Source organism: Mya arenaria, chromosome 10 (assembly GCF_026914265.1).
Source record: "Mya arenaria isolate MELC-2E11 chromosome 10, ASM2691426v1".
NCBI classification, from domain to species: Eukaryota; Metazoa; Mollusca; class Bivalvia; order Myida; family Myidae; genus Mya; species Mya arenaria.
This window is the reverse complement of record NC_069131.1, coordinates 66,445,363-66,460,055: the sequence shown is the minus strand read 5'-3', so window position 1 is coordinate 66,460,055 and position 14,693 is coordinate 66,445,363. Positions and strand designations below refer to the sequence as shown.

The following is a 14,693-nucleotide window of genomic DNA, read 5'->3' as shown; positions in this document are numbered from 1 at the left end:
CCTACAGGGACTAGGCCAAACAAACACTTAACCTACAGGGACTAGGCCAAACAAACACTTAACCTACAGGGACTAGGCCAAACAAACACTAAACCTACAGGGACTGAGCCAAACAAACACTTAACCTACAGGGACTAAGCCAAACAAACACTAAACCTACAGGGACTGAGCCAAACAAACACTAAACCTACAGGGACTAGGCCAAACAAACACTAAACCTACAGGGACTAAGCCACAAAAACACTAATCCTACAGGGACTGAGCCAAACAAACACTAAACCTACAGGGACTTAGCCAAACAAACACTTAACCTACAGGGACTGAGCCAAACAAACACTAAACCTTTAGGGACGAGGCCAAACAAACACTAAACCTACAGGGACTAGGCCAAACAAACACTAAACCTACAGGGACTGAGCCAAACAAACACTAAACCTACAGGGACTAAGTCAAACAAACACTGAACCTTTAGGGACTAAGCCAAACAAACAATTAACCTACAGGGACTGAGCCAAACAAACACTAAACCTACAGGGACTTAGCCAAACAAACACTAAACCTACAGGGACTAGATCAAACAAACACTAAACCTACAGGGACTGAGCCAAACAAACACTAAACCTTTAGGGACTAAGCCAAACAAACACTAAACCTACAGGGACTAAGCAAAATAAACACTTAACCTACAAGGACTAGGCCAAACAAACACTAAACCTTTAGGGACTAGATCAAACAACACCAAACCTACAGTGACTTAGCCAAACAAACACTAAACCTACAGGGACGAGACCAACCAAACACTAAACCTACAGGGACTAGATCAAACAAACACTAAACCTACAGGGACTGAGCCAAACAAACACTAAACCTACAGGGACTAAGCCAAACAAACACCAAACCTACAGGGACTAAGCAAAACAAACACTAAACCTACAGAGACTAGGCAAAAACAAACACTAAACCTTCAGGGACTAAATAAAACAAACACTAAACCTACAGGGACTAGATCAAACAAACACTAAACCTACAGGGACTAGGCCAAACAAACACTAAACCTACAGGGACTAAGCCAAACAAACACTAAACCTACAGGGACAAGGCCAAACAAACACTAAACCTACAGGGACTAAGCCAAACAAACACTAAACCTACAGGGACTAGGCAAAAACAAACACTAAACCTTCAGGGACTAGATCAAACAAACACTAAACCTACAGGGACTAGATCAAACAAACACTAAACCTACAGGGACTAGGCCAAACAAACACTAAACCTACAGGGACTAAGCCAAACAAACACTTAACCTACAGGGACTAGGCCAAACAAACACTAAACCTACAGGGACTAGGCCAAACAAACACTAAACCTAAAGGGACTGAGCCAAACAAACACTAAACCTACAGTGACAAGGCCAAACAAACACTAAACCTACAGGAACTAGGCCAAACAAACACTAAACCTACAGGGACTAGATCAAACAAACACTAAACCTACAGGGACTAAGCCACAAAAACACTAAACCTACAGGGACTGAGCCAAACAAACACTAAACCTACAGGGACTTAGCCAAACAAACACTTAACCTACAGGGACTGAGCCAAACAAACACTAAACCTTTAGGGACGAGGCCAAACAAACACTAAACCTACAAGGACTAGGCCAAACAAACACTAAACCTACAGAAACTGAGCCAAACAAACACTTAACCTACAGGGAATAAGCCAAACAAACACTGAACCTTTAGGGACTAAGCCAAACAAACAATTAACCTACAGGGACTAAGCCAAACAAACACTTAACCTACAGGGACTTAGCCAAACAAACACTAAACCTACAGGGACGAGACCAACCAAACACTTAACCTACAGGAACTAGATCAAACAAACACTAAACCTACAGGGACTGAGCCAAACAAACACTAAACCTTTAGGGACTAAGCCAAACAACACCAAACCTACAGGGACTTAGCCAAACAAACACTAAACCTACAGGGACGAGACCAACCAAGAACTTAACCTACAGGAACTAGATCAAACAAACACTAAACCTACAGGGACTAGATCAAACAAACACTAAACCTACAGGGACTAGGCCAAACAAACACTAAACCTACAGGGACTAAGCCAAACAAACACTAAACCTACAGGGACAAGGCCAAACAAACACTAAACCTACAGGGACTGAGCCAAACAAACACTAAACCTACAGGCACTAGGCAAAAACAAACACTAAACCTTCAGGGACTATATCAAACAAACACTAAACCTACAGGGACTAGATCAAACAAACACTAAACCTACAGGAACTAGGCCAAACAAACAATAAACCTGCAGGGACTAAGCCAAACAAACACAAAACCTACAGGAACTAGGCCAAACAAACACTAAACCTACAGGGACTAAGCCAAACAAACACTAAACCTTTAGGGACTAGGCCAAACAAACACTAAACCTACAGGGACTAGGCCAAACAAACACTAAACCTACAGGGATTAAGCCAAACAAACACTAAACCTACAGGGACTAAGCCAAACAAACACAAAACCTACAGGGACTAGGCCAAACAAACACTAAACCTACAGGGACTAAGCCAAACAAACACTAAACCTTTAGGGACTAGGCCAAACAAACACTAAACCTACAGGGACTAGGCCAAACAAACACTAAACCTACAGGGATTAAGCCAAACAAACAATAAACCTACAGGGACTGAGCCAAACAAACACTTAACCTTTAGGGACTAAGCCAAACAAACACTAAACCTTTAGGGACTAGGCCAAACAAACACTTAACCTACAGGGACTAGGCCAAACAAACACTAAACCTACAGGGACTGAGCCAAACAAACACTAAACCTACAGGGACTAAGCAAAACAAACACTTAACCTACAGGGACTGAGCCAAACAAACACTAAACCTACAGGGACTAAGCCAAACAAACACTAAACCTACAGGGACTGAGCCAAACAAACACTTAACCTACAGGGACTAAGTCAAACAAACACTAAACCTACAGGGACAAGGCCAAACAAACACAAAACCTACAGGAACTAGGCCAAACAAACACTAAACCTACAGGGACTAGGCCAAACAAACACTTAACCTACAGGGACTGAGCCAAACAAACACTAAACCTACAGGGACTGAGCCAAACAAACACTTAACCTACAGGGACTAAGCCAAACAAACACTAAACCTACAGGGACTAAGCCAAACAAACACTAAACCTACAGGGACTAAGCCAAACAAACACTAAATCTACAGGGACTGAGCCAAACAAACACTTAACCTACAGGGACAAGGCCAAACAAACACTAAACCTACAGGGACTAGGCCAAACAAACACTAAACCTACAGGGACTAAGCCAAACAAACACTAAACCTACAGGGACTGAGCCAAACAAACACTTAACCTACAGGGACTGAGCCAAACAAACACTTAACCTACAGGGACAAGGCCAAAAAAAAACACTAAACCTACAGGGACTAAGCCAAACAAACACTTAACCTACAGGGACTAGGCCAAGCAAACACTAAACCTACAGGGACTAGGCCAAACAAACACGAAACCTCCAGGGACTAAGCCAAACAAACACTAAACCTACAGGGACTGAGTCAAACAAACACTAAACCTACAGGGACAAGGCCAAACAAACACTTAAACTACAGGGACTAAGCCAAACAAACACTAAACCTACAGGGACTGAGCCAAACAAACACTAAACCTACAGGGACTAGGCCAAACAAACACTAAACCTACAGGGACTAGGCCAAACAAACACGAAACCTCCAGAGACTAAGCCAAACAAACACTAAACCTACAGGGACTGAGCCAAACAAACACTAAACCTACAGGGACTGAGCCAAACAAACACTTAAACTACAGGGACTAAGCCAAACAAACACTAAACCTACAGGGACTGAGCCAAACAAACACTAAACCTACAGGGACAAGGCCAAACAAACACTAAACCTACAGGGACTAAGCCAAACAAACACTAAACCTACAGGGACTAAGCCAAACAAACACTAAACCTACAGGGACTGAGCCAAACAAACACTAAACCTACAGGGACAAGGCCAAACAAACACTTAACCTACAGGGACTGAGCCAAACAAACACTAAACCTACAGGGACTAAGCCAAACAAACACTAAACCTACAGGGACTGAGCCAAACAAACACTAAACCTACAGGGACTGAGCCAAACAAACACTAAACCTACAGGGACTAAGCCAAACAAACACTTTACCTACAGGGACTAGATCAAACAAACACTAAACCTACAGGGACTGAGCCAAACAAACACTAAACCTACAGGGACTGCGCCAAACAAACACATAACCTACAGGGACTAAGCCAAACAAACACTAAATCTACAGGGACTGAGCCAAACAAACACTTAACCTACAGGGACTAGGCCAAACAAACACTAAACCTACAGGGACAAGGCCAAACAAACACTAAACCTACAGGGACTGAGCCAAACAAACACTAAACCTACAGGGACTGAGCCAAACAAACACTAAACCTACAGGGACTAGATCAAACAAACACTAAACCTACAGGGACTGAGCCAAACAAACACTAAACCTACAGGGACTAGGCCAAACAAACACTAAACCTACAGGGACAAGGCCAAACAAACACTAAACCTACAGGGACTAAGCCAAACAAACACTAAACCTACAGGGACTAGGCCAAACAAACACTAAACCTACAGGGACTAGATCAAACAAACACTAAACCTACAGGGACAAGGCCAAACAAACACTAAACCTACAGGGACTAGGCCAAACAAACACTAAACCTACAGGGACAAGGCCAAACAAACACTAAACCTACAGGAACTGGGCAAAACAAACACTAAACCTACAGGGACTGAGCCAAACAAACACTAAACCAACAGGAACTAGGCCAAACAAACACTAAACCTACAGGAATTATACCACACAAACACTAAACCTATAGGGACTAGGCCAAACAAACTTAACTTATAGGAACAAGGCAACACAAACGCTTAAGAAGAGACACAACCTTCCAAGACAACTATTTAAGTATACGCATAGGTAAACGTCGAAGTAACCGCCCTTGTTAACACAAACTCACGAAGTTACTTCAATCACCACAATACGAGAAGGCATGTCACTTACGTATGCTTATTTGTCCATCGTAACTGTCACCACCATTGTTTTGTTTTTTTCAGCCGGAAACAAATGTTTCTTCGGGAAATGTGACTATTACTGCAACAGTGCGCATGCGTTCTGTGGTAACCCAGAAATGATCGAAGCGTCAGTAATGAGTTACCTTCCCTCTCGGAATATCGCACTGCGCAAGTCATGGTATCAGCCGTGGCGACGCTCCTACAGGTTAGTTACCACGCATGCGCAAAAATTGCTTAGTTTTGAGTTTTGTTTACTTACTGCGTATGGGCAGATATAACAGCGCCCACTGACATTCTAAGTTGGACCAAAGTGTCAACGTATATTTCATTTTTAGTATATGTTTTAGACTCATAGAGATATCTTTGAAGTCTCTGAAATATCACATAGTGCTTCACGGTTGTTGCGTCATTATCTTTAGGCATTTCATTTCATCTTCCGGCAGGATATGTTAAAAATAAGAAGTTTATCAAAATTGATAAGTTATTTGGTTGTTATTCTTGTCCTTTGCGAAACTATTATACGCTCCTGTTTAGACATTTGCATATATCTTGTTCCATTTAGCATTAACTCAAAATATTCATGGTTTGTTTTCGGCCAGGATCGGATGCTTTCGGTTACCTTCATGATATCCGACAGCATCCGGACTTTGTCGAAAATCGATTTCGGCCGCAATCGGTTTTACCTACCAAACCAACACGGAAATTGCCGAGAAGGTTGCTATGGTTTTGGCTGTTTCCAAAGCTACATGGAAAAACACGAACTAGTCTTGCTCGTTAGGTTGTTTTTGAAATTATTTCAAAATAAGAAATCAAGTAAAGTTCATATCTCAGAAAAGAAACCAATTGTTCATAGCAATTTGAATGTATATTCTAGCGCCTCACCCTGGAGTTTATCGCGGTAACAAAAGTTTTGTAAAGTTTTCATCTTATTTTTTTTTTTTTTTTAACATTTTCAGGCTTTAACTTAGCAACTGCTTTCAAAATTGATATAAATGTAAAAACACGACATTTTGAACAAATAACAACAATCAACTTGAAATTGTCTTAAATTTATCAGTGGTCAAACGCTGAGATTGTAATTCCAAATTATGATGATAGTAAAAATAATAACAAATAATAAGACAGTTGTAATAATCTCGTGTTTTTATTATCAAACGCACTGCATGTGGGGTATGGGTTTTTTTACTTTTTTTAACACGTTTTCCAAAGGACAAGAAATATTTCCAAGTGTCTCAATAACTGAATATTCAATTTTGGAGAAAAAAATCTGCATTTTTGTCATATTTGATCGAGGGTATGTGGGATTTTGTGCTCAATTGTTGCCATTTCACATTTCCCCCTTTCTCGCATGTCTTGTTTATTTCACTTTCAGTCTTGATACAAAGCTTTGTACTATCCGACTGTATCATGTTGTTATTCATAAAAAAATATTGGTTTCAGCCAGGCACAGTGCTGTTTTTTTCTCATGTAATGTTCTTGTTGCAGTTGGAGGTCGCGCACAGGAATTGTTCAAATGCTAAAATTAATTTTGGTCTTATACAAAAAAAAATCTGTCTAGGCAGACTAGGCGTTTTTTTTTCACATATATTCCAATTCGTCAGGAAATGTCCCTGTTCAAATGTCAAAATGTAGATACAGTCATAAAACATCATAGCGGCTCGAAATCCAACACTTTTTCCAAATTTGACAGAGAAAAATTGTCATGTACATGAATAATTTAAGGCACCGTAGTTAAACAACAAATCCGAAGATGAAGCCCTTACATCACCAAGGGTATTTACTGTGTAATATAACGTGTATGTTTTGCTGCAGCAAGTTCCGGAAGGCCTATTGGGAGCTTCATGACGATCTGTGTGAGACTGTGCGCTACGAGGAACCATTTAACAATGGGAAGATTCTCCTGGACATGATTGACTCCCACACCTTCGACTTCCTCCAAGGTACCCCCCCCACACACACACACACACCATCCCCATTCCCACTCAACCCCTTCTCCCCATGTACGCCCCTCTATGTCTAAGCTACGAGGTACCCTTCAACAATGACAGGAGTCTCATTTACGTTATTGACTCCCACACCTTCGACTTCCTTCAAGGTACCCCCACCCCAAAATGCAAACCCGACGTCCAGTATACGTACCTGACCTAGCAGTAGTCTTTGAACAATGACATACCTATTGTTGTTTTGAGTTCATTAATACTCGCACTTGGGCAAGTGTCCATTTGGCGAGTGCTCCGATAAGAGTTTTAGTCATACATGTATTTGGTTTTTGGGGCATAATGCACAAACAGAATGTAACACTGGTTAGAGCTACCAGTTCTTTAACATGCACCAGTATATGGCACTTTCACACGCCCCCGACCCCCCCCCCCCCACACCCCACCCGGATGGCAATTAGTATGTTAGTAGTGCGGCGGGATATCGAATTACGATCCCTGAATTGAAGGTCAAATGTGTTAACACGTGACCACGGATCTGACATACCTGTATATACCAACGTTTTTTTACAGATTTTACTTATTGGCTGAATTGTTTAAATTTGAAATGTTCTAAAACGGTTCCACAAACCTGATAACAGACTAGAGAAAATATAAAATCTGACTGATTAATGTGGTATTCTTGAGTCCGATGTCTGCGTAACAACGGGAAATCAAAGGTTTTGAGCACTCCAGCCAGTAAAATGCCAATAAAACGTCCCAAATAGTTGCTCAAACCAACGACCTGTAGAACAATTGAACGTCCTCGCCCATAATTAGTATGTTTAACATTGCGGGTGGACAAGTGACAAAGATGTTCTTGGTTAAAGCGTTACTAGGGGACGTCACTTGACAACATTCACACACAATACACAAGCGGATTTGGAGGGGGGGCGGACCTGGCGCGCGCCCCCTCTAAAGTCGTCCAAGTTTACTCTTAATGTCAATATCGCAGAAAAAATAATAAAATACGATCATAATCATCATTTCCGACTATAACTTGTTAAAATTGTATTGATAGCATAACCCAAAATCCACATGCACAGTTTATGCCATATACTTTCGGTTGTGGAAAGGGCGCATGTCTAATGGTTGCGACCCAAAGTTTCGCCCCCTCAAATGTCAATTCCTGGACCCGCCCCTACAAAAATATTTTGTTAAATAGTATATGTGCGCGTTTCAGGAAACAAGGACCGCCATAGCTTCTCGACGTTCAAGGAATGGGGAAACTACTCCTTCCCCATCATGTATGATAACGGCCGCGGGTACGTATACAGACTAATAAGAAATGGAACTTGTTCATTGAATTCATGTTGACAACATTATTTTCATGTGGTTGAATTTGGGTTATTTTACTTGCTTTTACTATCAAAGACCAAATAGTAACTGGAAGATAATCATTTTAACATAATTGATTTAATCCAAGCCTTGATTGATTAAAATGTTCAATAGCGTTACTTACGCTTGTCCGCAAAATAGAACATCGTATGTCACTATTTTCATGAATAATTAACAAAGACAAATTTGTAGATATTGTATCATTGTTACAAACATTTTGTTCACATTTCACACGAAATTAAAGAAATAAATTTCTGACTTTAAGTTTTAACATGACATAACATAATGTGTATTGTAATTTAAGGCCACCAGCCCAAAATACGTATAACAAATTGTAGCATTTATTAAGTCAAATATAAAATATGTTGGATATTTACAATCAAATCGAATGCTTTACATACGAATTAAGTTAACGAGAATAAATCACTAGAATTGACTATGTGTCGTCTGCCTACTTGTTACGTTTAAAGACAGCATATTCAGGTAGTATGGCTATCCAAATCTCTTAAGGCTCTGTCTCATCTGGAAGCTATACTGAAAGATACTGTTTGTCTGACAGCAACGTATGTGTACCATTAAATTTAATATATGTCAAAAGACGTTCATTTAAAGATGGGTTGTACCACATACTGCGACAATAAACATCTACACAGTACCCATCTGACTGTTTACAGGTTCGGTCGGCAAACGTACGATGCCATGTCTATCCTGGCGCCGCTTCGTCAGTGCTGTCTCATCCGGAAGTCCACTCTCCTTAAGTACATCCGGTTGTACGAGGGACCAGAGCGTCTGAGTGAAGTAATGGAGGAGGCACTCCGGCCGGATCCTGTCGCCCCCGTGCTCATTCAGGGTCATCTAAACGCTTTAGACAGACGCTTGATCAAGATCCTCCAAATTGTTGCTAAATGTGTCGAGGAAAAGGGTGTTAAAGAAGTTGTTATTGCGGACAAATTTTGATGAAGTTATGCAGTATTTTATGATTTTCTCTTTAGTACTTATGTTAATTGGTTGCCAAATTGGCTTATCAGTATTAAATTTTCTTCTGCTAGTTGGCAATTTCATTTGCTGATTGCCGATTCCATATACTGATTTGCAATTCAGAATTTAGATCGCTGATTGAGATTGGCAAGTTGCCTATTTCTTATGTCTATTGGCAATTGGCAATGATGAGGGGTTGTTTCATTTGCTGATTTTTTTTGCCGGTTCCAATTTTTTTATGCTTATTTGAAATCCATATTTCAATTGATATTGGCAATTTCATTATTTCAAATGTTGCTTTGCAATTTTATATGCCTATTGCAAATTTCATTTGCTGAATGGTAATTGTAAATGGGCAATTTTCTGATCTGATTTTCAATTGCATATGCCGATTGAGGTTGACAATTTGCCAATTGCATATGTTGTTGTTCATATTGCCTGTTTCATATTGTGATGCCCAATTTCTTTTGCCCGCTGTCAGTTTAATCCTGAATGCTAATTCCTATGCTGGTTGAGATTGGCAGTTTTTCAATTTCATATTCTGATTGCCAATTTCATCAGCAAAGTTGGCAATCAGCATGAAATTGGCGATTTTATATTTATTGTTGGTAATTCATTTGCTGATTGGCCCTTGTGACCAGCAATGGACAACTTATTTGTGATATTACAGCGGTAATGTTCAGCGCTTAATGTTTAACTGTCATTGGGGTTTTATGGAATGCCAAAATATATGCAATTATCGGCGTTTAAAACAACGATTTGCTCGAAAACTATACTTTCATGCCTATCGATGCATTCGAATGATACTCGTACTCTGAAATCCATCTGGGCTAAAAATCCTAAAAGCTACAATTTAATACCAACTAGTCATTTTGATTGTTATTTGAATGTCGCTCTATACTATTGTCCAATCAGGTGACGAGATATCTAATAAATTAAAGCGCCTATTTCACGTAGATTGCCAAGTTTAAGAAATAAAATTAAATGATGTCGTGTAGTATTTGCATCTTGAACAAATTCTAAATCGGTTATAACACGAAGAAAATGTAAACATATATTCTAATCCATATCTAGAAATTTTCAGTTATCAGTGATGTATAATGCTTTTTCATTGTTACATTTCAGTGTGCTGTTAGTGTATTGTGTTAGTACACTACAACTATAGTTATGATCGGTTACTTCCGAACACGTTTTATCTAAAACACTTTCAGATATGATTCAAATTTTGCGAAAAATCAAATGACCATTTACAGTATTAAAGCTAGACCTTGTACGCTACGATTACTTCGCTTTGTTGTAAATACATTTCTGCATGTCCAAGGGAAATCACTCCCAGCGTAGGAATATTTCTACTTTTACGAAGAAAACGTACACGTACCGTGTTGACGTATTACACTAAAATCAACCCACATGTACACGTACCTTGATAACGCATTGCACTAAAATCAGCCCAGACGCACGTTAACCTTGATGACGTATTGTACTAAATCAACCCACACATACCTTAATGATCTAGTGCTCTAGAATCAGCCCAGACACACACGTATCTTGATGACGTACTGCACTAGAATCAGCCCAGACGCACACGTACCTTGATGACGTAGTGCACTAGAATCAGCCCAGACACACACGTACCTTGATGACGTAGTGCACTAGAATCAGCCCAGACACACACGTACATTGATGACGTAGTGCACTAGAATCAGCCCAGACGCACACGTATCTTGATGACGTAGTGCACTAGAATCAGCCCAGACGCACACGTATCTTGATGACGTATTGCATTAAAATCAGCCCACAAGCACACGTACCTTGATGGCGTATTGCACTTAAATCAACCCACATTTACGCGTTAAAACGTAAAACATTATCAATCTAAATGCATTTTGTTATATAAACATTATAATGAAATAGTAAGATGTTGAACAATAGACACCAAATGCATGTTAAATTAGAGGCAATACAATGGCATATATATACTTTCTTTGAAATGTTTACGGGGTTGAGAACACTACATATATGTGACAGATAGTCTAAAATGCGAAATATTTATTTGTGAGTGTACTTGAAGGGTGACGCAAATTACTCTCAGAGATCCTTACCCCTGACTTACCCCTCAGTACATTTGGATATTGCCACGAAGTGGTCAATTTATACGTGCCTACGCGCACTTGCTTTAGGAACCGTTATTTTATTGAATGCCATGACCCTTGGCTAGGTATTTCAGCGTGTCTATTTTACAGATATCTCGAAGGCTAAGTACTCAAAAAGTAGTCCACGTGTACATGTACGATACTCGTTTGTTATTAGTTTGAGAGACGAAATAGCGTACGAATGCAAGAGAGAGTGAAAGATAATTTGTCTCATTTCATATATTTCATTGTTTCATTATCATATATTAAAAGCTGCCATTGAAGTGCGTGTAATATATAAACATGTATGTGCTAAAGTAATCATCTATTTTCATCTACCATGCAAAATGAAATAAATTATTTTATGATTTATTTGAGTCGTCATCGAAACCAAGTATATGTAGAAAAGGTTGTCCGGTTAGAACAGTGGTAGCCCATTCGATCTCTCATCCAGGCGTGTCATGGCAGACGGGGTCGATTCCCGGCCTGAGCTCCTCCGAGTTTGGTTGTTGGTCACGAAACCGGTCCGGGCTCCCGCGTTTCCCCACAATACAAAACCACCCTTTCCCGTAACATCATGCTAACAAGTGATAATAACTTGTTTCTAACATAACAATCGATGAAAAATATATGTACTGTAAATCATTTAATGTAAAGGTATGATATTTTACTTGTCGTGATCATAGATAAATTCGAAACGTAAGCTCTTTAAAACAGTTTAGCGACAAACATTGTTCAGTTTCTGTTGGTATGACCAAAGATAATATAATGATATATAGGCTCTTTAAACTTTTTTAGCGACTAACATTTTCATTTTATGTCGGCATGGTGAAAGATAAATATGTTACATAAACTCTTGTGAGCTTTTGTGTGCCGAACATTTGCTCAGTTTCTGTCGGAATGGTCATAGATAAACATGTCACATAAGTTTTGTAGATCTTTTTGGCGACGAACACTTGGACGGTTTTTGAAATCTGCTATGTACGTGTGGTAGAGCACCAGTGACCTGTTTTATAACCAGTAGTATTATAGAAGAAGCTCCGAGTGGGGATCGATCCCGTGACACTCTGACCCAGAGTCCGATTAGCTTTACCACTCCACTCGGCCATCGCTACCGATAGACCGGTATTCGTTACACGAATGTGTGAATTTATGACGCATTTGATATCATTTTCATTTGAAAGGGTTTTACATGTAGAAAAACGATGTGTACAAAAAGAACCGAAAATGAAATAATAAACCAGTTTGTTATGCCGTTTAATATGGCAAAAACAGGACACTCCAAGGCCGATTTCAGTTGAGTTACAGAGCAAAAAAACCTTATCGATAACGGATTTTAAATATTAGGAAATCGATATACAACATGTATTTCAAATGATACTTAAATTACATGGGGACATTAACATTTCGTCTAATGGAGCTGCCAGAACATGCTTATGTGTGTGGTTTCTTCAACTGAACGTGCTCTACACAGAAGCAATATATAAGTGCACTAACGTGGTTTTGGCGATCGAGGCACAGCCGCGATAGATCAACGGAAGAGATCTACTTATCTGAGGTGGGAGAAAAGTAGATCAAATATTTGGTCATGCTAGAAATCCATATCTTGCCCACGGGCAAAGATTAAAAAGTACCCGTATGTAAAAAGTGAAACATAATACAGTTTTGCTATATTATGTCTAACTGTGTTAGGAGACAAGGCATCTTTCATTGCCGCTCGTGTAAGATAAGTTCATCCAACCCTCGTGCAGGTTTTTTTTGCGGAAACCCATTCCGCAGAACACCGTATAGGTTGGGGTGAACCTATCGTAAACGAGCGGCCATGAAAGATACGTTAACCAAGAGGTATTTTCGAAAAGAGCTAGGGTATGGCATCCGGATCTATCTCATTCTGTTTCATCAAGTATTTTTATATCTGGATTTGACAAATATAGGATTTTGTGAGAGGTAATATCACGACGAAAAAACATTTACATTTTGAATGTTACATTCCGGACTAACTTCGACACACTCTTTGAAGCGGAGTACAGGATCAAGGGGCAATCGGAACACCTCGGCCATTTTCCATCGAAAAGAACCCAGGTTGTTTATGGATGGTTTATAATGTCATTAATCTTTACATTTTAACTACGCTGCAAGTAGATCCCCTAGTAATTTCAATTTATTTGTTTAACATAATGCCTTTACCCTTGGGAATCTTGATTATGCAGATTTACGCTTCAATGGCAATCAATTTAAACTTAGTACATAAAATAATAAAAGTGAAGTCACTTATTTAATAATACTATTATTTAAAATTGTACTATCTTTTGCTACTGATATAACGGCATTTATTCGAGGTTGTTTTCGGTGGGAAAATGCCGAGGTGTTCTGAAGGCAAAAGGGGATGTCATCGCTCCTCAGTTTAATCTCATTCGACCAAGGGACGTAAGTAGATAGTAACTATTCAGTCAAATTTTAAGTTACGACCCTTACTACACACGATGGCATAGTCTTTTAAACGAACGTATTGTAGCATCAAAATATAGTTGGGTTAAGCGGTTAGCGCAGTGGTTAGATCACTCACTTCTAACCAAGGCAGTACAGGTTCGACTCCCGGCCTGGGCGTGTATGTGTTGTTGGTTTGTTGTCACCAAGCCGGAAACGTGGATTTTCACCGGGAAATCCGGTTTCCCCATGCATCACAGAGTGCCAACGAGAGAGATTAAAATAATATCGTAAAAACTTGTTTCTCAGTCTATGAGGAAATATACATTAAATAAGAAAAATATTTAAAAGTGGATATGACTTTTCACGTTCAATTACAGATCCTTTATGTTAATATCTTAAAATCTATCCAGCTTTATAAATGCATTTTGGAATTTTGATTCATGATATTTTTTACCAGCGAACAATTCCAAAGAGACCAAAATTCGATATTTGGTTACTAACATACTGCAATGTACTTACTATGCATCGAATTTTAAAGTTGCGTTGAAAAACATTTGAAAATGATTATACTTTAAATAATGATTTCATGATTAAAACCTACAATACCGTCAATAGTTTAAAGAGACATTATTTTTTAAATATTCATGACTTGCACGACAGTAACACATGTGTTGCA

At 39.3% G+C, this 14,693-nt stretch overlaps 1 protein-coding gene across 3 annotated transcripts in view; it reads left to right on the top strand.

Annotated features, from left to right (window-relative positions):
• The window catches only part of LOC128206861 (extracellular serine/threonine protein CG31145-like), a 28,891-nt gene extending 16,934 nt beyond the window's left edge, over positions 1 to 11,957 (top strand). For 2 of the 3 annotated variants that reach the window (XM_052909561.1, XM_052909562.1), the window contains 5 exons: positions 5,206 to 5,368; positions 6,038 to 6,061; positions 6,976 to 7,103; positions 8,323 to 8,404; positions 9,152 to 11,957. In XM_052909561.1, coding sequence (XP_052765521.1) covers positions 5,206 to 5,368; positions 6,038 to 6,061; positions 6,976 to 7,103; positions 8,323 to 8,404; positions 9,152 to 9,434 — 680 coding nt within the window. In that variant the 3' untranslated portion in view covers positions 9,435 to 11,957. The remainder of the gene's footprint in view (positions 1 to 5,205; positions 5,369 to 6,037; positions 6,062 to 6,975; positions 7,104 to 8,322; positions 8,405 to 9,151) is intronic. The other variant, XM_052909560.1, reaches the window with a different exon arrangement.
• Positions 11,958 to 14,693: the final 2,736 nt, after the last annotated feature.